The sequence below is a fragment of the Salmo trutta genome, unplaced genomic scaffold (genome assembly GCF_901001165.1).
Source record: "Salmo trutta unplaced genomic scaffold, fSalTru1.1, whole genome shotgun sequence".
NCBI lineage: Eukaryota > Metazoa > Chordata > Actinopteri > Salmoniformes > Salmonidae > Salmo > Salmo trutta.
The window spans coordinates 1-27342 of NW_021822316.1; the positions used below are offsets into that span (position 1 = coordinate 1).

General features: G+C 45.9%; 1 protein-coding gene across 1 annotated transcript; it reads right to left on the reverse strand.

Annotated features, from left to right (window-relative positions):
- Positions 1-5387: 5387 nt before the first annotated feature.
- Positions 5388-26900, reverse strand: LOC115181703 (cAMP-dependent protein kinase catalytic subunit alpha). Its single transcript, XM_029743529.1, has 9 exons — positions 26825-26900; positions 25962-26090; positions 24150-24248; positions 19563-19645; positions 14524-14650; positions 11370-11465; positions 10759-10881; positions 6555-6719; positions 5388-6225 (listed from the first exon to the last, which is right to left on the reverse strand). Exons 2-9 carry the CDS (start codon positions 26022-26024, stop codon positions 6100-6102), a joined length of 882 nt encoding a protein of 293 aa, XP_029599389.1. The 5' UTR covers positions 26025-26090; positions 26825-26900; the 3' UTR covers positions 5388-6099.
- Positions 26901-27342: the final 442 nt, after the last annotated feature.

Here is a 27342-nt window from a genome sequence, read left to right on the forward strand (position 1 = left end):
AGGAATGTGTAAAATACAGTCAGACATTTCTTTACTTTCAGGAAACAGGCTATATAACTAGGTAGCCAACAGTCGCTCACTCCTTTAATCAATAGTAGCGAAATAGGCTGCATCATACTTTGGCGTGCGCATGTTTGTTGCTCTCTCCCTCCCTACATTACTGCGACCTCTTTTGTCCACTGTTTCATTATAGACAGGCAGCGCGGCTCGCGGTAAGCGCAGACGGCGCGTCCTTTGTAATGGCACAGGCAGCAACCGGCTGCACCGACAGCGCTCGACCCGCCGCAACAGTCCCGTGTTCGGCTTAAAAACACGCACTGCCCGCTCGGTTTTAGAATCAACATAACCCATCATGAGAGAATCGGTGCGTCTTGCTTGGTGACTGGGTGTGCATATGGCTACAATTACATCACCGAGAGAGAGAGCGGGAGAAGGGAGAGAGAGAGGGAGAGAGAGAGACAGAGAGAGAGAGGGAGAGGGAGAGAGGGAGAGAGAGAGAGAGAGAGAGAGAGAGAGAGAGAGAGAGAGAGGGAGAGGGAGAGGGAGAGGAGAGAGAGAGGGAGAGCGAGAGGGAGAGGGAGAGGGAGAGAGGGAGAGGGAGAGGGAGAGGGAGAGAGGGAGAGAGCATGCGTTTGTGCGGTTAAAAAGGTAGCCGCCTAGAAAGGGCGTAATGAGACAGGAAACATGAGACAGAGGCGGGGAAAGAGGCAGAGAGAAGAGAACGGAACTAAGAAGATTATAACCGCGGGGGAAACAAGCTCCTGTGATGCGAATATAGCCTTGGCGCAGACAGACTTTCCGACGTGGAAAGTCTGCTTTCCCTTTCACAAACTATTCCACCGAATTAACCACGTAACGCCCCCGTCCGTCCGTCTGCATAATTTACATCCAGCTAGACATGATATAGGGACCGTAGCCTATAGCCGAACTTTCACCGCGCCAAACACAGAGAAACCACCACAGCATATCCCGACGCGCTGCCGTGTTGTGCGGTGAATCTGGAACAAGAGAAGCGAACGGACGAGCGAGCGCTGTTGAAAGCCCGCACCTTTTGTGCTGCCTGGCTGGCAGTGGAGCCCTATAGGAAACAGCGAGCAGGCAGCAAGACACGGTTGCGTGTCGAGGACACAAATCAGGGACGTCTGTTCTCCCGGCGCTCTGGTTCACGTTACCATTGGCTACCGTTCACACAAAACACACCAGACCAGAAACGGCATTTTAAACCCATGATTCATTTAGGTCAAATGATAGATTTGCCTTCAGAATAGTTTTACATGCGATTTAGTTTAGTTAGAGGCTGAATGAGAGAGACACAGGGATTAAATCCAGGGAGAAAGCGAAAGACGTCTGTCTGCGTTGTTTTGATATGTTGATCATGAATTCATAAGCAGACAGGGTGTAGTGAGTCCATTATGCGCTCGCTCTCTCTGTGTAGTCTAGGCTATAGGACGTGTTGGAAATATTAAGTTACCTTATTCCCAATGTGTTTATCCTGCAGTGAGCTCTTAAGCAGTGTGTTGGCGGGGCCGGGTGGCTTCGCTGGGGCTGGCGCTGCCTCCACTCCCCTCACCGGGAGAGTGATGTTCCCACACCGGGTCCTCCGCAGCCGACCTCTCGCCACCTCTCTCTCCAGAACCACCTTGACCCTGTTGCGGGTCAGCTTACCCTCAGATGAGAGGCCGTCTTGGCTGGTCAGGTAACCCAGGATCTCCTTCAGTCCCAGTGGCTTATGGCCCCCGCGGGTCTCCCCTCTTAACGCGGAGGCTCGGTTCTGCTCGGCTAGTCTGCGGACGGAGGCGATCAGTCTTTCGCCCAAATCCGAGCTGGTCTGCCCGCTGCCCCCGACCCACGGGTTCACCTCACCTCGGCCGGCCCGGAGTTTGGGTTTGACAGGTGGGGATGCTGGCTGAAGCTGTTTCGGCCGCAGGAGGTGGCTGTTGCTGCTGGAACTTGAACTGGCGCTTCCCTGGCCAATGTTATTTTCCGTTTCAGCAGCAACACCAACGCAGCTACTGCTGCCCTCCTGCCCCGCCGTCTGCACCCCCCCTGCTCCACCCCAGACCCCCTTTGCTTTGCTCGGAGCGCCGCTCCCATCTTGGCCCGGTTTTGTTTCGTGGTTGCCGGCCAAAGGGCTGCTGCCGCCCCCCTCCTGCCCTCCTCCTCCTCTTTCTCCTAATCTCTTGTCTTTTGACGCACTTGCTTTCCCACTGCAGCCTCTCCCGGCAGCACAGCCCGTTTCACCACAACCCGGGCAATAGCCAGGGCCGTTTCCGCTATTCAGTGGAAAAAGCTTTTGTTTTTTCTCGGAGGTGATAGCCGGGGTTTCGGGCCGGGGGTCAGGGCACTCACTCGGCTCCGAGACAGAATCCTCCTCTCGGTCCCGGCTCTCCACCTCCTCTAGGTCGGTAAAGCTGTGCGCGCTGTCCCCGTTGTTGTTCAAACTGGAGTGTTTGGCTTGCTCTCCCTCCACCTCGCTACCGCCGCCGCTACCCGGCGTCAAGTCACTCTTCTTTCGACTCTTTCTCTGCACCTTCGCCGCATTCCTGTAGGATATGGAGCCCTTGTAGCTAACTTTGAGCACTGTTTGCTCTTGGATCAGTTTCTCCAGTTCCTCCCGGGTTCTGTCTGGATCCGAGCCGTGTCTTCTCCGGACCATACGACATATTCTCTCAAGGTCCGGTCGGGCTTTCCGTGAGCGTAGAGAGTCGATGGTCTCGAGGATCCAGTCCCGGTACTTGGATTCGGACATTTTTGTTGTTGTCTTCCCAGCGGTTGAGTTTGGGTTTGGCCGAGTGCGTCTTTTCTCTCTTGTTGTTCCTGAAGTGACGCTGTAAGACGCTCTCCTATACCGACCCAGTGCGAGCAGAGAGCGAGCCCGGCAGAGCGGAGAATGAAGAACGGAAGCCTCGATGTGCGCCTGCGTTGGCCACATTGTGCGCTTAAGGTGGACTGACGAAGATGGCGCCCCCTTCAGTTCACCCACAGCAGACATACGCGGCGGTAGTTTATTTAAGGTAGCGTTTTTTTCCCCGTTTTTTTTTGCGCATCTCAAGCACATCGCTCTTTGTTCACATTCCCGCTGCTTTTGGGAAACGTGAACACGCTTTTATTGGTTGTAATACATACACAGATTTGGAAATGGTATTATGTTGGATTTCTGCATATGAACACGTCTTAGGTGTGTCTCTCCAGAGTCCAGACTAAAGAGCCAGCAGTTGTCTGGATGACTGCAGTAGGAGACGACGCTGCATTCTCTCACCTCTTGGCTAAACTGGCTTACAGGCAAAGCGACTCATAGGCCTATACAGTCTGTTCGTCTCTAATAAAATATAAAAGATGGATTGAATAGGTATACAGGTGTGTGTGTGTGTGTGTCAGTCCCCAATAGTTTTAAAGTGAGTTTAGGCTGTCAGTGGTTTTCAAACCTCTCCTCAGGGAGCCCCAGCCAGTCCACATATTTCATCTATTCTACAGTTAGCGCACCAAGGTGAACGAGTTCAGGGCTTCAACAAAGTGGTGAAATGTCTGAGGGTCCACAACGAGAGGTTTGGAAACCACTGAGCTACATCACGCAAACAAACAGCACACACAATCCCTTGTGTTGGTCATTTTAACAAGTAAAACTTTATTGTACTGATACTCAAGTTGCAAAATGTTACACTTTGTGTTTTATTGTTTTGTTTTTCATGTGGTGGTATTAGATAGTGTCTTTAAAACACCTTCCTTTGCAGTGCTGAGGATCATATAGGGCTGCTTCAGTCCCGAACTTTCCCCAAATTCTCCGTTTTTACAGAAATCCTGGTGGAAGGAGTCCAGGATTTCCTGCTTATTCCCCTCATATTTCCAGGAATCTTCCAACCAGGATTTGTGGAAAACCAGGGAATTTAGAATTGTGCAACCCCAGTCATATGGTTTAAAAAGACTATAGGCCTTATGTATTTTCCTAGAAAGTGCAACAGTATGTATATAGTATATATACACCAGCATTGTGCCTGTCCACGGCTGAGAGGAGGATGACCTAGAAATACATCGAGGAGACTGTGATGGAGGGGATAAACAGCTGTCCACGGTTACGTCCCAAATGGAACACTGTGCCCTACTTAATGCACTACTCTTGACCAGAGAGCTCTATGGGCCTGGGTCAAAAGTAGTGCACTACACTTGACCAGAGAGCTCTATAGGGTCTGGGTCAAAAGTAGTGCACTAAGTAGGGAATATGGTGTCATTTGGGACGTGCCCTATGATATTAGGCGACGGTACACGACATTAAAGAGTAGAAGAGAATATGGAATTGTATTCAAAGGAGAAGAGTGTTAAGACAATGTAATAATAATAATAATAATTATGATAATATAATGGTATTTCCAATCCTGGACAAGTGAGTTAGAGAATGTAATTACACCTTTCTAATACAAGATGTCAAATGAGTTGTGATGTGTTTAACGTGAGAATGAGTAAACTACTAGGCCGGATTTGAGAAAAGGAATTCAGGTCATTAAGAAGGCAGAACATGAACTGGTTCCCCGAGGCTCAGTTGATAAGAGCATCACGGCACTAGAGGTTCCATTCCCGCTGGGCACACCCAGACAACAGAACACCTGACCGTCACTTTGGATAGAAGCATCTGCTATGTGGCATATTATTATTATTCATCTGAACGGAACTAGTGTCAAGACAGAAGTGTACAGTTGAGTGTATGTATTAACACAAGGACAGGAAGAACACACCAGACTGAAACAATAACATCAAGACCTTCTGTAGCTTCCTCGAGCTTGGTCCACCTGGGGGGGGGGGGGGGGACGACACACGCCAGGGGGGTAGGAGAGGGGGAGGGTGGGGTGAGTGCAGAGTATTGTGCGTTTGTCCCAAATGGCACCCTGTTCCCTTTAGAGTGCACTATATAGGGAACAGGGGGCCATTCAGAACGCATACCAGTATGTGTGGAGCAATATGCTAGCCTAGTACATAGGAGACAGTTGTTAAAGAGACAGGTGCCTGTCCCATTATGGTAATTAGGAGACAGTTGTTACAGAGAATGGCCTTGTCCCAATATGGTAATTAGGAGACAGTTGTTACAGAGAATGGCCCTGTCCCAATATGGTAATTAGGAGACAGTTGTTACAGAGAATGGCCCTGTCCCAATATGGTAGTTAGGAGACAGTTGTTACAGAGACAAGTGCCTGTCCCAATATGGTAGTTAGGAGACAGTTGTTACAGAGAATGGCCCTGTAACAATATGGTAGTTAGGAGACAGTTGTTACAGAGACAGGTGCCTGTCCCAATATGGTAGTTAGGAGACAGTTGTTACAGAGAATGCCCTGTCCCAATATGGTAGTTAGGAGACAGTTGTTACAGAGACAGGTGCCTGTCCCAATATGGTAGTTAGGAGACAGTTGTTACAGAGACAGGTGCCTGTCCCAATATGGTAGTTAGGAGACAGTTGTTACAGAGAATGCCCTGTCCCAATATGGTAGTTAGGAGACAGTTGTTACAGAGACAGGTGCCTGTCCCAATATGGTAGTTAGGAGACAGTTGTTACAGAGACAGGTGCCTGTCCCAATATGGTAGTTAGGAGACAGTTGTTACAGAGAATTGCCCTGTCCCAATATGGTAGTTAGGAGACAGTTGTTACAGAGAATGCCCTGTCCCAATATGGTAGTTAGGAGACAGTTGTTACAGAGACAGGTCCCACTCCAACACTCCATAAAGGATGAAGCATAGAAAGAGACTAAATAATAAATAAATAACAGTAGAAAAAACACAAATGGGACAGAAAGGGCAACACTGCTGGTTTACTCTCCTCTCTCTTCTTCTCTCCCTCTCTTCTTCTCTCCGTATCTTCCTCTCTTCTTCTCTCCCTCTCTTCTTCTCTCCCTCTCGTAGCTGGTGCTTGTGATTCAACAGGAGACACTACTCCAGTTTACCTCCCCTCTCTCCCTCTTTCTCTCTCTTCTTCCTTCTCCCTATCTCTCTCCCTCTCTCCTTCCTTCTCCCTCTCCTTCGCTCTCTTCTTCCTTCGCCCTCTCTCTCCTTCCTTCCCTCTCTCTCTCTCCCTCCTTCCCTATCTTCTTCCTTCAATCCCTCTCTATCTGATTGGGTCTAGAAGTCAGTGAACTCCTTGGCACATTGTTCACTGATGGAGACTCTGATCTCCTCCTCTTCGTACTCCTCAAAGTTGCTGGTGTCACCTGGGCCTTTGAACTTAGGAACGAACGGGGCCTCCACCTGCACACACACACGCACACACACACATGCACGCACACACACACATGTGCGCACACGCACACAGGAAAAGGAATAAAACAGAAATATTGAAAAATCTATCAAACAATCACTGCATTTTACTAAACCAGATTCCTGTATAATTATCATATTGAAACATATCAATACATTTGTTTACATGACATTCATTTAGCTCTTATCCAGAGCGCCTTACAGGAGAAATGAGGGTTAAGTGCTTTGATCAAAGGGGATTTCTGGAAAACCTGGTCATTTTGAGAAAGTTACCTGGAATTGTGCTGTACCCTACATGTCAGTTAGGCCCCACCTCTCACCTTTCTCTGGTATACAGCGATCCAATCAGTGGTGGCGAACCACTTGTGTCCCTTGATGTCGTTGACGCCGTTCTTCAGGTTGCCATAGCGCTTGGTCAGGTCCACCTGTAGTAGATTCCTCAACAGATCCTTCAGGTCAGAGCTGAAGTGGGAGGGGAAACGCACCTGGGGGAGGGGAGGAGAGGGGGTGGTAGTGTGGGAGAGTAGAGAAGGAGAGGGGGGAGGAGAGGAGGGAAGAGAGGAGAGGAGGAGAGGAGAGGGGGAATGGAGGGGAAGGGGGAGTGGTAGTGTGGGAGAGTAGAGAAGGAGAGGGGGGAGGAGAGGAGGGAAGAGAGGAGAGGAGGAGAGGAGAGGGGGAATGGAGGGGAAGGGGGAGTGGTAGTGTGGGAGAGTAGAGAAGGAGAGGGGGGAGGAGAGGAGGGAAGAGAGGAGAGGAGGAGAGGAGAGGGGGAATGGAGGGGAAGGGGGAGTGGTGGTGTGGGAGAGTAGAGAAGGAGAGGGGGAGGAGAAGAGGAGAGGAGAAGATGGGGGAAGAGAGGAGGGCGGAGGAGAGGAAGGGGAGGAGAGGGGGAGGAGAGGGGGAGAAGAGGTGGAAGAGAGGTGGAAGAGAGGAGGGGGAGGAAGGGTGAGGGGTGAGAAGGCGATGGGGAGGATAGGAGAGGGTGGAGAGGGGGAGGAGAGGAGGAGAGGAAGGGGGAGTGGTAGTGTGGGAGAGTAGAGAAGGAGGAGGAGAGGAGAGGGGGAATAAAGGAGGAGGGAAGGGGGAGTGGTAGTGTGGGAGAGTAGAGAAGGAGAGGGGAGGAGAGGAGGAGAGGGGGTGGAGAGGAGGAGAGGGGGAGGAGAGGAGGAGAGGGGCAGAGAGATGTTAGAAGGAAGAGGCAAACCAGGTTCTCATCTCAGTGCTGATCTAAAATTACTAGACAGGCAAATATACACACACACACACACACACACACACACACACACACACACACACACACACACACACACACACACACACACACACACACACACACACGTATATATATATACATACATACATACATACATACATACATACATACATACATACATACATACATACATACATACATACACCACCGTTCAAAAGTTTGGGGTCACTTAGACATCCTTGTTTTTGAAAGAAAAGCGCATTTTTTGTCCATTAAAATAACATCAAATTGATCAGAAATACAGTGTAGACATTGTTAATGTTGTAAATGACTATTGTAGCTGGAAACGGCTGATTTTTAATGGAATATCTACACAGGCATACAGAGGCCCATTATCAGCAACCATCACTCCTGTGTTCCAATGAAACGTTGTGTTAGCTAATCCAAGTTTATCATTTTAAAAGGCTAATTGATCATTAGAAAACCCTTTTGCAACTATGTTAGCACAGCTGAAAATTGTTGGTCTAATTAAAGAAGCAATAAAACTGGCCTTCTTTAGACTAGTTGAGTATCTGGAGCATCAGCATTTGTGGGTTCGATTACAGGCTCAAAATGGCCAGAAACAAAGAACTTTCTTCTGAAACTTGTCAGTCTATTCTTCTTCTGAGAAATGAAGGCTATTCCATGCGAGAAATCATAACAACAGTTTTCAGCTGTGCTAAGCCTATGAAAATGATAAACTTGAATTAGCTAACACAACATGCCATTGGAAAAAATGAGTGATGTTTCCTGATGATGGGCCTCTGTACGCCTATGTAGATATTCCATTTTTTTTTTTTAAATCTGCCGTTTCCAGCTGCAATAGTCATTTACAACATTAACAATGTCTACACTGTATTTCTGATGAATTTGATGTTATTTTAATGGACAAAAAATGTGCTTTTCTTTCAACAACAAAAAATGATATTTCTAAGTGACCCCAAACTTTTGAACGGTAGCATATATATATATATATATATACAGTTGAAGTCAGAAGTTTACATACACCTTAGCCAAATACATTTAAACTCAGTTTTTCACAATTCCTGACATTTAATCCGAGTAAAGATTCTCTGTTTTAGGTCAGTTAGGATCACCACTTTATTTTAAGAATGTGAAATGTCAGAATAATAGTAGAGAGAATGATTTATTTCAGATTTTATTTATTTCGTAACATTCACAGTGGGTCAGAAGTTTACATAGACTCAATTAGTGTTTGGTAGCATTGCCTTTAAATTGTTTAACTTGGGTCAAACGTTTCGGGTAGCCTTCCACAAGCTTCCCACAATAAGTTGGGTGAATTTTGGCCCATTCCTCCTGACAGAGCTGGTGTAACTGAGTCAGGTTTGTAGGCCTCCTTGCTCTCACAAGCTTTTTCAGTTCTGACCACAAATTTTCTATAGGGTTGAGGTCAGGGCTTTGTGATGGCACTCCAATACCTTGACTTTGTTGTCCTTAAGCCATTTTGCCACAACTTTGGAAGTATGCTTGGGGTCATTGTCCATTTGAAAGACCCATTTGCGACCAAGCTTTAACTTCCTGACTGATGTCTTGAGATGTTGCTTCAATATATCCACATAATTTTCCTCCCTCATGATGGCATCTATTTTGTGAAGTGCACCAGTCCCTCCTGCAGCAAAGCACACCCACAACATGATGCTGCCACCCCCATGCTTCACGGTTGGGATGGTGTTCTTCGGCTTGCAAGCCTCCCCCTTTTTCCTCCAAACATAACAATGGTCATTATGGCCAAACAGTTCTATTTTTGTTTCATCAGACCAGAGGACATTTCTCCAAAAAGTACGATCTTTGTCCCCATGTGCAGTTGCAAACCGTAGTCTGGCTTTTTTGGAGCAGTGGCTTCTTCCTTGCTGAGCGGCCTTTCAGGTTATGTCGATATAGGACTCGTTTTACTGTGGATATAGATACTTTTGTACCTGTTTCCTACAGCATCTTCACAAGGTTCTTTGCTGTTGTTCTGGGATTGATTTGCACTTTTCGCACCAAAGTACATTCATCTCTAGGAGACAGAACGCGTCTCCTTCCTGAGCGGTATGACGGCTGCGTGGTCCCATGGTGTTTATATTTGCGTACTATTGTTTGTACAGATGAACGTGGTACCTTCAGGCGTTTGGAAATTGCTCACAAGGATGAACCAGACTTGAGGAGGTCTATAATTTTTTTTCTGAGGTCTTGGCTGATTTCTTTTGACTTTCCCATGATGTCAAGCAAAGAGGCACTGAGTTTGAAGGTAGGCCTTGAATACATCCACAGGTACACCTCCAATTGACTCAAATTATGTCAATTAGCCTATCAGAAGCTTCTAAAGCCATGACATCATTTTTCTGGAATTATCCAAGCTGTTTAAAGGCACAGTCAACTTAGTGTATGTAAACTTCTGACCCACTGGAATTGTGATACAGTGAATTATAAGTTAAATAATCTGTCTGTAACAATTGTTGGAAAGATGACTTGTGTCATGCATGAAGTAGATGTCCTAACCGACTTGCCAAAACTATAGTTTGTTAAAAATACATTTGTGGAGTGGTTGAAAAACAACTTCAAATGTATATATATAGTGTAGGGTAGGTAGAAGTCCCAAATGGCATCCTATGCCCTAAATAGCACACTACATTTGAACAGGGCCCATAGGGATCCATTCTAGGAGTGTCAGAACACTGAAGCACTAAGTCCAAAAAGAGACTACCCAGGGATGCAAACTGGTCACTTTTAGGCGACATTCAGCGTCACTCCAGAAGAGAGGTGTGAGCAGATCATCTCCCTGTGTGACCCTACCTTCTCTGACGGCTGTGTCATCACACACTCCACGCAACACACTTTGTTCCTGACTGGGACATTTGGAATGAAACTCGAGTTGTGTTTTTGAAATAATGCTGTGATTATAGTCGATATATTATAGTTGCATGTATGTTTCAATAGTGCAAAGTATTACACACAAAGTGATATGGCCCTGGTCAAAAGTAGTTTGTAAAGGGAAAGGTGCCACTTGCAACACAGCCTAGTGAAACCCAGTCAGTATGCTAGTTTAGCAGTATTAGCTTTTTCCCTCTCTGACTACAACTCCGGGTAAACTATCCCAAACCCAGAGCCCTCTGCCTCGCTAACACACGTGACCGCCCTCCTTAACAACGCGCCAACCAGTTGTGCTCTAGAAAAGGATCCTATTGGATAGCTCCATTGGCGACATTTCAAGCTAGCTACGGAGGGATCTTACAGCACGTACTTATGTCCGTTACACTAGCCCAGCTCACCTTCCCAGAGACGATCTTCTCGTAAATTTGTATGGGCTGGTCAGCGAAGAAGGGAGGATAACCGGCTGCCATCTCATAGACCAACACACCCAACGCCCACCAGTCTACCGCCTTGTTATACCCCTGGAGAGGGAGAGAGAGGGAGGAGAGAAGGGGGAGGGAGGGAAGGGGGAGGGAGGGGGAGGGAGGGAGGGAGGGAGGGAAGGAGGGGAGAGGGAGGGAATGAGGGGGGGAATGAGGGGAGTGGGAGAGGGAGAGGGAGGGGGAGGGAGGAGGGAGGGGGGAGAGAGGGGAAAGGAGGGAGGGAGGGACAGAGGGGGGAGGGAGGGAAGGACAGAGGAAGGGAGGTAGGGAGGTAAAGAGGGAGAGAGGAGATTTAACATGTTGAGTGTTACATTGAGGTTTGGAGGTAGAGAGAGAAAGAGGTCTGTAGTAAAGTAATGGCTCAGGGACAGCTGCCTCCTCCATTTTGATTCCATTAAAGTAGTTGCACAGAAACCCATTCAGTGCTAAGCCACTGGGACAGCAGTAGGCTCCATGTTGGTTCCATAAAAATAATTTGCACAGAATCCCATTCAGTGCTACGCCACTGGGCCTCCATTGCGGCTCACCTTGCTGAGGATGATCTCTGGGGCCAGGTACTCTGGAGTTCCACACAGCGTCCAGGTTCGACCTTTCACACGCTTAGCAAAACCAAAATCTGTCACCTGAGAGAGAGAGACCATTGAAAATACAACCCATATTTATTTGCACATCGTTATAACACTGTACATAGCCATAATGACATTTGAAATGTCTCTATTCCTTTGAAACTTTTGTGAGTGTAATGTTTACTGTTAATTTTTGATTGCTTATTTCACCTTTGTTTATTATCTATTTCACTTGCTTTGGCAATGTAAACATATGTTGCCCATGCCAATAAAGCCCTTTGAATTGAATTGAGAGAGAGACAGGAGGGAAATATTTAGTTATAAAGACAGCAGTTACGCAGTAGTTAAATAGTAGCTACGGAGGAATCTGCAGTACCACTGTTTCCCACTAGGAGGAAGCAGAGACTGCGCTATAAACCACTGTTGTAGAGCCTGGTACACAGACATATACAGTAAGTGAATGTAATAGAACCCTTTCCAGGACACGACACACTGACGTCACGCACAGATGCGCGCAACTCTTGGCGGCAGTGAGAAAGCCTTCGCCATCTGCTCCCATTCAACATATCTTTGATTTAAGTTTTTATTACTTCTAAACAAATTCACTTTTTGGGGGGTTCTCATATGCTTACAATTATGTTTTGATTCTTGCTTGAACAGTCACTAAGATCATATTTGGTCGTGATCTCTGCAAAATAAATATGTTGGATGCAGCAGTTATTAGCTAGAATGCTAACACTCATTGATATAGGCTGGAGCAAAAGCTAGCCAAAGAGCCATTTTACTGGTTGAAGCTGAAGTGTTTTTTAAGTATAATGCAGTTGATTTGCGATGATGACACAAACATTATATTAAGCAGGAAATTCATATAAAATCCAATTATAATCCAAAAGTAGTGTGAAATGCACTCATAAGCAACATGTAAATAAAGTTTTTTTTTGCTGCCGTTCTATAAGAACCTGCCCTCGTGAGGCAATGTTTGTAAACACAGGAAGGATTTATACCAGACGGTTAGCTGACAACGTCCCAAAAACCATGCACGGACGTTGATGGGGCAGAAGTCCTTGTGTTGTTGTGATTCTGAACGGCCAGAAAGCAACAATGACAAGAACCTGCCGTGTGGGGAACAGTAGGTGGTTCGTTTCAACTAGTTTTATCTTGTTATTGATATCATGTCTTGTTTTGAGGTGTTTTCACTCGTCACGTCTATGCTAATATGGCTAAAATCCGCCAGCTAGCTAACCAACAACTATAACGATGTACATTATACAGTGCATTGGGAAAGTATTCAGATCCCATGACCTTTTTCTAAAATGGATTAAATAAAAAAGGTTCCTCATCAATCTATACACAATACCCCATAGTGACAAAGTGAAAAGGTTTAGAAATGTCAGCAAATTCATAATAAAGAAAAACCTTATTTACATATAGTATGTATATATAATACCAGTCAAAAGTTTGGACACACCTACTCATTCAAGGATTTGTACTATTTTCTACATTGTAGAATAATAGTGAAGATAACAAAACTATGAAATCACACAAATGGAATCATGTAGTAACCAAAAAAGTGTTAAACAAATCAAAATATATTTTAGATTCTTCAAAGTATCCACCCTTTGCCTTGATGCCAGCTTTGCACACTCTTGGCATTCTCTCAACCAGCTTCATGAGGAATGCTTTTCCAACAGTTTTAAAGGAGTTCCCACATATGCTGAGCACTTGTTGGCTGCTTTTCCTTCACTTTGCGTTCTAACTCATCCCAAACCATTTCAATTGGGTTGAGGTCGGGTGATTGTGGAGCCCAGGTCATCTGATACAGCACTCCATCACTGTCCTTCTTGGTCAAATAGCCCTTTCACATCCTGGAGGTGTTTTTGGGTCATTGTCCTGAAAAACAAATGATAGTCCCACTAAGCGCAAACTAGATGGGATGGCGTATTGCTGCAGAATGCTGTGTCACTCCTCAGCAAAAGGCACATGACAGCCCACTTGGAGTTTTCCCAAAAGGCACCTAAAGGACTCTCAGACCATGAGAAACAAGATTCTCTGGTCTGATGAAACCAAGATTGAACTATTTGGCCTGAATGCCAAGCATCACATCTGGAGGAAACCTGGCACCATCCCTACGGTGAAGCATGGTAGTGGCAGCATCATGCTGTGGGGATATTTTTCAGCGGCAGGGACTGGGAGACTAGTCAGGATCGAGGGAAAGATGAACGGAGCACAGACAGAACCTTGATGAAAACCTGCTCCAGAGCGCTCAGGACCACAAACTGGGGCGAAGGTTCACCTTCCAACAGGACAACTACCCTAAGCACACAGCCAAGACAACGCAGGAGTGGCTTCGGACTAGTCTCTGAATGTCCTTGAGTGATCCAGCCAGAGCCCGGACATGAACCCGATCAAACATCTCCTGAGAAACCTAAAAATAGCTGTGCAGCGACGCTCCCCATCCAACCTGACAGAGCTTGAGAGGATCTGCAGAGAGGAATGGGAGAAACTCCCCAAATACAGGTGTGCAAAGCTTGTAGCGTCATAACCAAGAAGACTCAAGGCTGTAATCACTGCCAAAGGTGCTTCAACAAAGTACTGAGTGAAGGGTCTGAATACTTATGTAAATGTGATATTTAAGTATTTTTTTAAACTAAAAAACTGCTTTTGCTTTGTCATTATGGGGTATTGTGTGTAGATTGATGAGGGAAAAAAACTATTTAATTCATTTTAGAACAAGGCTGTAACGTAACAAAATGTTGGAAAAGTCAAGGGGTCTGAATACCTTCTGAATGCTCTGTATTTGAGAAACAACAAGTGCTTATTGTGCACATTTGTCTTTTTTCAATAAAGACTTGGAGAGGAAATATAGTTTACATGTTGTCAACAATCCTTTGATTCCCCGCCTCGTTTTTGTCCCGTTTATAACATCCTAAATAAAAATATTACAACCTAATGTGTGTAGCCCGTACATAGCCTTATGTCGGTTTATGTCACCTGTTCATAGCCCTACATCAGGTTAAATGACCTGTATGTAGCTTTACGTCATCCTATGTCACCTGTATGCAGCTCTATATCGTCCTATGTCACCTGTATGTAGCTCTATGTCATGCTATGTCACCTGTATGTAGCCCTGCTGGTCTATGAGCAGGTTCTCCGGTTTCAGGTCTCGGTAGATGAGGTCCAGGGCGTGCAGGTACTCAAAGGTGAGGACAATCTGAGCCGCGTAGAACCGAGCATGAGGCTCACTACACGAGAGAGAGAGGAAGGGAGAGAGAGAGAGAGATGGAGAGAGAGAGATGGAGAGAGAGAGATGAATAAGCAAATAAGCAAAGAAGACAACAACAGTAGAATAGATGACAGTAGAACAGAAACTAAACATAATACAGTAGAATAGATGACAGTACAACAGAAACTAAACATAACAGAGTAGAATAGATGACAGTACTACAGTAACTAAATAGAACACAGTAGAATAGATGACAGTACTACAGTAACTAAATAGAATACAGTAGAATAGATGACAGTGCTACAGTAACTAAATAGAACACAGAACAATAGATGACAGTACTACAGTAACTAAATAGAATACAGTAGAATAGATGACAGTACTACAGTAACTAAATAGAATACACTAGAATAGAGGACAGTACTACAGTAACTAAATAGAACACAGTAGAATAGATGACAGTACTACAGTAACTAAATAGAACACAGTAGAATAGATGACAGTACTACAGTAACTAAATAGAACACAGTAGAATAGATGACAGTACTACAGTAACTAAATAGAACACAGTAGAATAGATGACAGTACTACAGTAACTAAATAGAACACAGTAGAATAGATGACAGTACTACAGTAACTAAATAGAATACAGTAGAAAAAATGACAGACATACAGTAACTAAATAGAATACAGTAGAATAGAGGACAGTACTACAGTAACTAAATAGAACACAGTAGAATAGATGACAGTACTACAGTAACTAAATAGAATACAGTAGAATAGATGACAGTACAACAGAAACTAAACATAACAGAGTAGAATAGATGACAGTGCTACAGTAACTAAATAGAATACAGTAGAATAAAGGACAGTACTACAGTAACTAAATAGAACACAGTAGAATAGATGACAGTACTACAGTAACTAAATAGAACACAGTAGAATAGATGACAGTACTACAGTAACTAAATAGAATACAGTAGAATAGATGACAGTGCTACAGTAACTAAATAGAATACAGTAGAATAGAGGACAGTACTACAGTAACTAAATAGAACACAGAAGAATAGATGGCAGTACTACAGTAACTAAATAGAATACAGTAGAATAGATGACAGTACTACAGTAACTAAATAGAACACAGTAGAATAGATGACAGTACTACAGTAACTAAATAGAATACAGTAGAATAGATGACAGTACTACAGTAACTAAATAGAATACAGTAGAATAGAGGACAGTACTACAATAACTAAATAGAACACAGAAGAATAGATGGCAGTACTACAGTAACTAAATAGAATACAGTAGAATAGATGACAGTGCTACAGTAACTAAATAGAACACAGTAGAATAGATGACAGTACTACAGTAACTAAATAGAACACAGTAGAATAGATGACAGTACTACAGTAACTAAATAGAATACAGTAGAATAGATGACAGTGCTACAGTAACTAAATAGAATACAGTAGAATAGAGGACAGTACTACAGTAACTAAATAGAACACAGAAGAATAGATGGCAGTACTACAGTAACTAAATAGAATACAGTAGAATAGATGACAGTACTACAGTAACTAAATAGAACACAGTAGAATAGATGACAGTACTACAGTAACTAAATAGAACACAGTAGAATAGAGGACAGTACTACAATAACTAAATAGAATACAGTAGAATAGAGGACAGTACTACAGTAACTAAATAGAACACAGTAGAATAGAGGACAGTACTACAATAACTAAATAGAATACAGTAGAATAGATGACAGTACTACAGTAACTAAATAGAATACAGTAGAATAGATGACAGTACTACAGTAACTAAATAGAATACAGTAGAATAGATGACAGTACTACAGTAACTAAATAGAATACAGTAGAATAGATGACAGTACTACAGTAACTAAATAGAACCCAGTAGAATAGATGACAGTACTACAGTAACTAAATAGAATACAGTAGAATAGATGACAGTACTACAGTAACTAAATAGAATACAGTAGAATAGAGGACAGTACTACAGTAACTAAATAGAATACAGTAGAATAGATGACAGTACTACAGTAACTAAATAGAACACAGTAGAATAGATGACAGTACTACAGTAACTAAATAGAACACAGTAGAATAGATGACAGTACTACAGTAACTAAATAGAACACAGTAGAATAGAGGACAGTACTACAATAACTAAATAGAACACAGTAGAATAGATGACAGTACTACAGTAACTAAATAGAATACAGTAGAATAGATGACAGTACTACAGTAACTAAATAGAACACAGTAGAATAGATGACAGTAACTAAATAGAATACAGTAGAATAGATGACAGTACTACAGTAACTAAATAGAACACAGTAGAATAGATGACAGTACTACAGTAACTAAATAGAACACAGTAGAATAGAGGACAGTACTACAGTAACTAAATAGAACACAGTAGAATAGATGACAGTACTACAGTAACTAAATAGAATACAGTAGAATAGATGACAGTACTACAGTAACTAAATAGAACACAGTAGAATAGATGACAGTACTACAGTAACTAAATAGAACACAGTAGAATAGAGGACAGTACTACAGTAACTAAATAGAACACAGTAGAATAGAGGACAGTACTACAGTAACTAAATAGAACACAGTAGAATAGATGACAGTACTACAGTAACTAAATAGAACACAGTAGAATAGATGACAGTACTACAGTAACTAAATAGAACACAGTAGAATAGAGGACAGTACTACAGTAACTAAATAGAATACAGTAGAATAGATGACAGTACTACAGTAACTAAATAGAATACAGTAGAATAGAGGACAGTACTACAGTAACTAAATAGAATACAGTAGAACAGAATAAAGGAGGATAGACTTGAATCTATTCCATTACATTGAATTTGAATAGAATCTACAATCTAGCCCAATCCAGTAGCATGTGTGTTTGTGTGTGTGTGTGTGTGTGTGTGTGTGTGTGTGTGTGTGTGTGTGTGTGTGAGAGAGAGAGAGAGAGAGAGAGAGTGTGTAGCAGAGGATGTGAGTGGAGTGGAGCTGTAGTGGAGCGGATATAAAAATGTTTGGAGTGTCGGCCTCTCAGCCACCAGCTCCAGTCATATGCTCTACCCAGCACTTTAGCATTTAGCATTTCCATCATCACTGCTCTTTTAATTAGGCCTATTCTGTTGTATTTCTTTAGCCTACCCCACATGCAGAGATGTTGATATGAGAACCAAGAAATAGGTCACAGCCTGTGTAACAGACAGTAAGACAACCAATGAACCCATGCAGCAGCACAGGAGATGTTTACAGGAGATGTCTACAGGAGATGTTTACAGGAGATGTCTACAGGAGATGTCTACTGGAGATGTTTACAGGAGATGTCTACAAGAGATGTTTATTTGGGCTATTGTTAAAAAACAGTAGTCTAAGTGTGTAACAGTGTTAAGTTGTCTATCAACTGATAAATGTGAGGACAACAGAACCGACTGAAGTATCTGATCGTCAATGAATGAGAGAAAAATACTGTCATTTTTAACACAGCAGCAGCATATCATGAGCTAGTTCCTGGTTCAACAGCATATGACAGGATGTTGAAGCTTCTTAAGACAGCCTGCTTCAAAACCAAACGGTACAAAGTCACAAAAGTAGATGAGGAGTTTGTTAAAGGAGCTTTTTTTATACAACAAAATGAATGGAGTGAATTTGGAGCGGTAGTCGTGTGAGTGATTTTTAGCGAGGGAAAGGACGTGAGCGCCAGACAGCTCTGTGAGCGAGGAGTTGAGCGCCGGACCACTCCGTGAGCGAGGAGTTGAGCGCCAGACCACTCTGTGAGCGAGGAGTTGAGCGCCAGACCACTCTGTGAGCGAGGTGTTGAGCGCCAGACCGATCTGTGAGCGAAGAGTTGTGAGCGAGGTGTTGAGCGTCGGACCGCTCTGTGAGCGAGGAGTTGAGCGCCAGACCGCTCTGTGAGCGAGGAGTTGAGCGCCGGACCGCTCTGTGAGCGAGGAGTTGAGTGCCGGACCGCTCTGTGAGCGAGGAGTTGAGTGCCGGACCGCTCTGTGAGCGAGGAGTTGAGCGCCAGACCACTCTGTGAGCGAGGAGTTGAGCGCCGGACTGCGCTGTGAGCGAGGAGTTGAGCGCCGGACCACTCTGTGAGCGAGGAGTTGAGCGCCGGACCGCTCTGTGAGCGAGGAGTTGAGCGCCGGACTGCGCTGTGAGCGAGGAGTTGAGCGCCGGACCGCTCTGTGAGCGAGGAGTTGAGCGCCGGACCACTCTGTGAGCGAGGAGTTGAGCGCCGGACCGCTCTGTGAGCGAGGAGTTGTGAGCGAGGAGTTGAGCGCCGGACCGCGCTGTGAGCGAGGAGTTGTGAGCAAGGAGTTAAGCGCCGGACCGCTCTGTGAGCGAGGAGTTGTGAGCGAGGAGTTGAGCGCCGGACTGCGCTGTGAGCGAGGAGTTGAGCGCCGGACCACTCTGTGAGCGAGGAGTTGTGAGCGAGGAGTTGAGCGCCGGACCACTCTGTGAGCGAGGAGTTGAGCGCCGGACCGCTCCGTGAGCGAGGAGTTGAGCGCCGGACCGCTCCGTGAGCGAGGAGTTGAGCGCCGGACCACTCTGTGAGCGAGGAGTTGTGAGCGAGGAGTTGAGCGCCGGACCGCTCCGTGAGCGAGGAGTTGAGCGCCGAACCGCTCCGTGAGCGAGGAGTTGAGCGCCGGACCGCTCCGTGAGCGAGGAGTTGAGCGCCGGACCGCTCCGTGAGCGAGGAGTTGAGCGCCGGACCGCTCCGTGAGCGAGGAGTTGAGCGCCGGACCACTCCGTGAGCGAGGAGTTGAGCGCCAGACCACTCTGTGAGCGAGGAGTTGAGCGCCGGACCGCTCCGTGATCATTGAGTGGGATTTCAGACTGCTCAGCTCTGCTGTGTAGACGTACCTGAACCTGCCGATTCGTCGTAGATGAGAGAACATCTCTCCACCAGGTACATACTCCATCACCATGTACAGGTTAGTGTTGTCCTGCAGAACAGACAGGATCTGTTACTGATACACACTCAGAGACACACACACACACACAGAAACACAGACGTACACTGAGTGTACAAAACATTAGGAACACCTGTTCTTTCCATGACAGACTGACCAGGTGAATCCAGGTGAAAGCTATGATCCCTTATTGATGTCACTTGTTAAATCCACATTAATCAGTGTAGATGAAGGGGAGGAGACAGGTTATAGAAGGAGTTTTGAGCCTTGAGTCATGGATTGTATATGTGTCATTCAGAGGGTGAATGGGCAAGACAAAATGTTTCAGTGTCTTTGAACGGGGTATGGTAGGGGGTATGGTAGTGGGTATGGTAATGGGTATGGTAGTAGGTATGGTAGTGGGTATGGTGGGGGGTATGGTAGTGGGTATGGTAGTGGGTATGGTGTATGGTAGTAGTTATGGTAGTGGGTATGGTAGGGGGTATGGTAGTAGGTATGGTAGTGGGTATGGTGGGGGGTATGGTAGTGGGTATGGTAGTGGGTATGGTGTATGGTAGTAGGTATGGTAGTGGGTATGGTAGGGGGTATGGTAGGGGGTATGGTAGTAGGTATGGTAGTGGGTATGGTAGTGGGTATGGTAGGGGCTATGGTAGTGGGTATGGTAGGGGGTATGGTAGTAGGTATGGTAGGGGGTATGGTAGGGGGTATGGTAGTAGGTATGGTAGTAGGTATGGTAGGGGGTATGGTAGGGGGTATGGTAGTAGGTATGGTAGTGGGTATGGTAGTAGGTATGGTAGGGGGTATGGTAGGGGGTATGGTAGTAGGTATGGTAGTTGGTATGGTGTATGGTAGTAGGTATGGTAGTGGGTATGGTAGTAGGTATGGTAGTGGGTATGGTAGTGGGTATGGTAGGGGGTATGGTAGTAGGTATGGTAGTGGGTATGGTAGGGGGTATGGTAGTAGGTATGGTAGTGGGTATGGTAGTAGGTATGGTAGTAGGTATGGTAGGGGGTATGGTAGGGGGTACGGTAGTGGGTATGGTAGTGGGTATGGTAGTGGGTATGGTAGTGGGTATGGTAGGGGGTATAGTAGTAGGTATGGTAGTGGGTATGGTAGGGGGTATGGTAGGGGGTATGGTAGGGGGTATGGTAGGGGGTATGGTAGGGGGTATGGTAGGGGGTATGGTAGTAGGTATGGTAGTGGGTATGGTAGTGGGTATGGTAGTGGGTATGGTAGTGGTATGGTAGTGGGTATGGTAGTGGGTATGGTAGGGGGTATGGTAGTAGGTATGGTAGTGGGTATGGGTAGGGGGTATGGTAGGGGGTATGGTAGTAGGTATGGTAGTAGGTATGGTAGTGGGTATGGTAGTAGGTATGGTAGTAGGTATGGTAGTGGGTATGTTAGGGGGTATGGTAGTGGGTATGGTAGTAGGTATGGTAGTAGGTATGGTAGTAGGTATGGTAGTGGTATGGTAGTAGGTATGGTAGTGGGTATGGTAGGGGGTATGGTAGGGGGTATGGTAGTAGGTATGGTAGGGGGTATGGTAGTAGGTATGGTAGTGGTATGGTAGTAGGTATGGTAGTGGGTATGGTAGTGGGTATGGTAGGGGGTATGGTAGTAGGTATGGTAGTGGGTATGGTAGGGGGTATGGTAGGGGGTATGGTAGTAGGTATGGTAGTAGGTATGGTAGGGGGTATGGTAGTGGGTATGGTAGTGGGTATGGTAGTAGGTATGGTAGGGGGTATGGTAGTGGGTATGGTAGGGGGTATGGTAGTTGTATGGTAGTGGTATGGTAGTAGGTATGGTAGTAGGTATGGTAGGGGGTATGGTAGTAGGTATGGTAGTGGGTATGGTAGTAGGTATGGTAGGGGGTATGGTAGTAGGTATGGTAGGGGGTATGGTGTATGGTAGTAGGTATGGTAGTAGGTATGGTAGGGGGTATGGTAGTGGGTATGGGGTATGGTAGTGGGTATGGTAGTAGGTATGGTAGTAGGTATGGTAGTAGGTATGGTTGTGGTATGGGGTATGGTAGTGGGTATGGTAGTAGGTATGGTAGGGGGTATGGTAGGGGGTATGGTAGGGGGTATGGTAGTGGGTATGGTAGTGGGTATGGTAGGGGGTATGGTAGGGGGTATGGTAGTAGGTATGGTGTATGGTAGTGGGTATGGTAGGGGGTATGGTAGTGGGTATGGTAGGGGGTATGGTAGTGGGTATGGTAGTGGTATGGTAGTGGGTATGGTGTATGGTAGTGGGTATGGTAGGGGGTATGGTAGTGGGTATGGTAGTAGGTATGGTAGTAGGTATGGTAGTAGGTATGGTAGTAGGTATGGTAGGGGGTATGGTAGGGGGTATGGTAGTGGGTATGGTAGTAGGTATGGTAGTATGGTAGTAGGTAGTAGGGTAGTAGGTATGGTAGGGGGTATGGTAGTAGGTATGGTAGGGGGGTATGGTAGTAGGTATGGTAGTGGGTATGGTAGGGGTATGGTAGGGGGTATGGTAGTGGGTATGGTAGTGGTATGGTAGTAGGTATGGTAGTGGGTATGGTAGTAGGTATGGTAGTGGGTATGGTAGTGGGTATGGTAGGGGGTATGGTAGTAGGTATGGTAGTGGGTATGGTAGTAGGTATGGTAGTGGGTATGGTAGTGGGTATGGTAGGGGTATGGTAGTGGGTATGGTAGTGGGTATGGTAGTAGGTATGGTAGTGGGTATGGTAGTGGGTATGGTAGGGGGTATGGTAGTAGGTATGGTAGTGGTATGGTAGTGGGTATGGTAGGGGGTATGGTAGTAGGTATGGTAGTGGTATGGTAGTGGGTATGGTAGTAGGTATGGTAGTGGGTATGGTAGTAGGTATGGTAGGGGGTATGGTAGTAGGTATGGTGTATGGTAGTGGTATGGTAGTGGGTATGGTAGGGGGTATGGTAGTGGTATGGTAGGGGGTATGGTAGTAGGTATGGTAGTGGGTATGGTAGGGGGTATGGTAGTGGGTATGGTAGTGGGTATGGTAGTGGGTATGGTAGTGGGTATGGTAGGGGGTATGGTAGTGGGTATGGTAGTGGGTATGGTAGTAGGTATGGTAGGGGGTATGGTAGTAGGTATGGTAGGGGGTATGGTAGTAGGTATGGTAGGGGGTATGGTAGTGGGTATGGTAGTAGGTATGGTAGTAGGTATGGTAGGGGGTATGGTAGGGGGTATGGTAGGGGGTATGGTAGTAGGTATGGTAGGGGGTATGGTAGTAGGTATGGTAGGGGGTATGGTAGTGGGTATGGTAGTGGGTATGGTAGTGGGTATGGTAGTGGGTATGGTAGGGGGTATGGTAGTGGTATGGTAGGGGGTATGGTAGGGGGTATGGTAGGGGGTATGGTAGTAGGTATGGTAGTGGGTATGGTAGGGGGTATGGTAGGGGGTATGGTAGTGGGTATGGTAGGGGGTATGGTAGTGGTATGGTAGGGGGTATGGTAGTAGGTATGGTAGTGGGTATGGTAGTAGGTATGGTAGTGGTATGGTAGGGGGTATGGTAGTAGGTATGGTAGTGGGTATGGTAGGGGGTATGGTAGTAGGTATGGTAGTGGGTATGGTAGTGGGTATGGTAGTGGGTATGGTAGTGGGTATGGTAGGGGGTATGGTAGTAGGTATGGTAGTGGGTATGGTAGTAGGTATGGTAGTGGGTATGGTAGTGGGTATGGTAGTGGGTATGGTAGTGGTATGGTAGTGGGTATGGTAGTGGGTATGGTAGGGGGTATGGTAGTAGGTATGGTAGTGGGTATGGTAGTGGGTATGGTAGTGGGTATGGTAGTGGGTATGGTAGGGGGTATGGTAGGGGGTATGGTAGTAGGTATGGTAGTGGGTATGGTAGTAGGTATGGTAGTAGGTATGGTAGGGGGTATGGTAGTAGGTATGGTAGTAGGTATGGTAGGGGGTATGGTAGTAGGTATGGTAGTGGGTATGGTAGGGGGTATGGTAGGGGGTATGGTAGGGGGGTATGGTAGGGGGTATGGTAGTAGGTATGGTAGGGGGTATGGTAGTAGGTATGGTAGTGGGTATGGTAGTAGGTATGGTAGTAGGTATGGTAGGGGGTATGGTAGTAGGTATGGTAGTGGGTATGGTAGGGGTATGGTAGTAGGTATGGTAGTGGGTATGGTAGTGGGTATGGTAGTAGGTATGGTAGTGGTATGGTAGGGGGTATGGTAGTAGGTGCCGGGCGCACCGTTGTGTCAAGAACTTCAACGCTGCTGGGTTTTTCACGCTCAACAGTTTCCCGTGTGTATCAAGAATGGTCCAGCACCCAAAGGACATCCAGCCAACTTGACACAACTGTGGGAAGCATTGGAGTCAACATGGGCCAGCATCCCTGTGGAACACTTTCAACACCTTGTAGAGTCCATACCCCGACGAATTGAGGCTGTTCTGAGGGCAAAAGGGGGGAGGGGTCAAAATCAGGAAGGGAAGGGGTTCCTGATATCAGGAAGTCAATATCAGGAAGGGGTTCCTAATGTTTGGTATACACACACATGCACACACACACAGAGATAGTGTGTACCTTGAAGGAGAACTCTACTTGTACCAGGAAAGGGAAGCTGACAGCCGTTAGAATACGCTTCTCATTCAGAGTATGTTCTATCTGTTTCAGCTTTACAACCTGAGAGAGACAGAGAGAGAGACAGAGAGAGACAGAGACAGAGAGAGAGACAGTGAGAGAGACAGTGAGAGAGACAGTGAGAGAGACAGAGACAGAGAGAGACAGAGTATGTTCTATCTGTTTCAGCTTTACAACCTGAGAGAGACAGAGAGAGAGAGAGAGACAGAGAGAGACAGAGACAGTGAGAGAGACAGAGACAGAGAGAGAGTATGTTCTATCTGTTTCAGCTTTACAACCTGAGAGAGACAGAGAGCGAGAGAGGGGGAGACAGAGAGAGACAGAGACGGAGAGAGAGAGAGAGAGAGGGGAGACAGAGAGAGAGAGAGACAGAGAGAGAGCGAGAGAGGGGAGACAGAGAGAGAGACAGAGACGGAGAGAGAGAGAGAGGGGGAGACAGAGAGAGAGAGAGACAGAGAGAGAGAGAGAGAGGGGGAGAGTGAAGAGGAAGCAGTGAAAGAGAGAGAGAGAGAGAGAGAGAGAGAGGGGGAGAGAGAGAGAGACAGAGACAGAGAGAGAGAGAGAGACGGAGAGAGAGAGAGAGAGAGGGGGAGAGAGAGAGAGACAGAGACAGAGAGAGAGAGAGAGAGAGAGAGAGAGAGACAGAGAGAGAGACAGAGACGGAGAGAGAGAGAGAGAGAGAGAGAGAGAGACAGAGAGAGAGAGAGAGAGAGAGGGGGAGAGTGAAGAGGAAGCAGTGAAAGAAAGAGGATGAAACACAATGGATTGTCATCATGTTTTTATTGAACCTATCACCTCCCCTAGTGATGATGTCATCCTGAACCCTGACCCCCATCACCTTGCTGACATGCAGTAGGATGAAGCGGCTCCAGATCAGGTCAGGTCAGTGTTTTCCCCTCTACCAGTTAGAATTGGGGAAGGGTGTAGTGGTAATGTCACAGACTCCCACACACATGAATCTTACTGCTTACTGCACTTTGACTTAACCTCTATCTTTCTCCTCATCCCTCCTCTCTTCCCCTCATCCCTCCTCTCTCTATCTTCCCCTCATCCCTCCTCTCTCTATCTTCCCCTCATCCCTCCTCTCTCTCTTTCCCCTCATCCCTCCTCTCTCTATCTTCCCCTCATCCCTCCTCTCTCTCTTTCCCCTCATCCCTCCTCTCTCCATCTTTCCCCTCATCCCTCCTCTCTCTCTCTTTCCCCTCATACCTCCTCTTTCTGTCATCCTCTCTCTCTCCAATCATCCTATCTTTCCCCTCATCCATCCTCTTTCTATCATCCTCTCTCTTTCCCCTCATCCTGTCTCTCTCCATCTGTTCAATAAAGTAAATAAGTGTATATTTAAAATATACATTAAAATTAGGTAAGCTGATCCTAAACCTGTCAATATGACTACAGCCAACTTCTACCCAGAGCCTCTAACTCCTAACCTCCGACCCTCTAACCCAGCGTCTCCCAACCCAGGTCCTGGGAACCAAAGTGGTGCACATTGTTGTTTTGGCCTAACACTAACACACCTGATTGAAATAAACACCTCATCAAGCCTTGATGAAATGAATCAGGTGTGTCGTGGTAGAGTTAAACCAGAAATGTGCAGCCCTTGGGGTCCCCAGGACCAGGAAACACTGCCCTAACACGTTTTAACCAATCTGGATTCATGGGTTTTACGCTCAAACTGACCTTTTGGAGGAGTGTGATGGTAGTCTTTTGAAACTTCCCTAACCTCTGACCTCTAACCCCTGGAACCCTGCTGACCTTCTGCTTGTTGAGGATCTTCATGGCAAAGTGTTGCCCGGTCTCTTTGTGCTTGACCAGCATGACGCGGCCAAACGAACCCGTACCCAGAGTTTTCAACCGCTCAAACTGCTCCAGACTCGCTGTGTTCTGAGGAGGAGAGGGCCACAGAGAAACGCTTACAGAGAGTGTGTGTGTGTGTGTGTGTCATGGGTACACGGCACACGCCTGATCATCATCGGCTTAGGAATGATAGGGAGAGAATGAGAATGTCATCTAACACACACACACACACGGGCGGGCGGGCGGGCGGATGCAGTCTTCCACAATCAAGTATTGCCACACGAGCAGCATTTCCTTATTCAGATATGACAAGAATCAGTTATCCAGTTTCTCTCTCAATTCAATGTACATTTCAATGTAAGGGTTTTATTACCATGGGAAACATATGTTAACATTGCCAAAGCAAGTGAAGTAGATAATAAACAAAAGTGAAATAAACAATAAAAATGAACAGTAAACATTACACTCACAAAAGTTCCAAAAGAATAAAGACATTTCAAATGTCATATTATGTATATATACAGTGTTGTAACGATGCACAAATGGTTAAAGTACAAAAGAGAAAATAAATAAACATAAATATGGGTTGTATTTACAATGGTGTTTGTTTTTCACTGGTTGACCTTTTCTTGTGGCAACAGGTCACACATCTTGCTGCTGTGATGGAACACTGTGGTATTTCACCCAGTAGTTTTAGGAATTTATCAAAATTGGGTTGGTTTTCGAATACTTTGTGGATCTGTGTAATCTGAGGGAAATAAGTCTCTCTGTCTCTCACACACACACACATATATAACTACCTGATTCCTCAGATAACTCACCTGTGCAGGGTTCTCCCACTTCTTGAGAAAGTCCTCTTTAGCTTTAGCCAGGAACTCCTTCACTGTTGGACACACACACACACACACACACACACGGTTATCAATTTGTCCTTGAGAGGAGCCTGTACACCTGTATGTGTGTGTGTGTGTGTGTGTGTGGTGTGTGTGTGTGTGTGTGTGTGTGTGTGTGTGTGTGGTGTTGTGTTTGTCCAACAGTGTGTGTGTGTTTGTCCAACAGTGTGTGTGTGTGTGTGTGTGTGTTTGTCCAACAGTGTGTGTGTGTATGTGTGTGTGGGTGTATGTGTGTGTGTCCAACAGTGTGTGTGTGTGTTTGTCCAACAGTATGTGTGTGTGTGTGTGTGTGTGTGTGTGTGTTTGTCCAACAGTGTGTGTGTGTGTTTGTCCAACAGTATGTGTGTGTGTGTGTGTGTATGTGTGTGTGTGTGTGTGTGTGTGTTTGTCCAACAGTGTGTGTGTGTGTTTGTCCAACAGTATGTGTTTGTGTGTGTGTGTGTGTG

What these genes read in the sequence shown, in the direction of transcription:
- LOC115181703 (XM_029743529.1), bottom strand. Translation starts at nt 26,024, where the DNA reads ATGCTGGTCAAGCACAAAGAGACCGGGCAACACTTTGCCATGAAGATC. An exon ending in ACCAGCAGGGCTACATACAG is followed by an intron (nt 11,466 to 14,523) that starts GTGACATAGCAT and finishes TCTCTCTCTCAG; the next exon opens with GTGACAGATTTTGGTTTTGC. An exon ending in AGAAGATCGTCTCTGGGAAG is followed by an intron (nt 6,720 to 10,758) that starts GTGAGCTGGGCT and finishes CCCCTCCCCCAG; the next exon opens with GTGCGTTTCCCCTCCCACTT.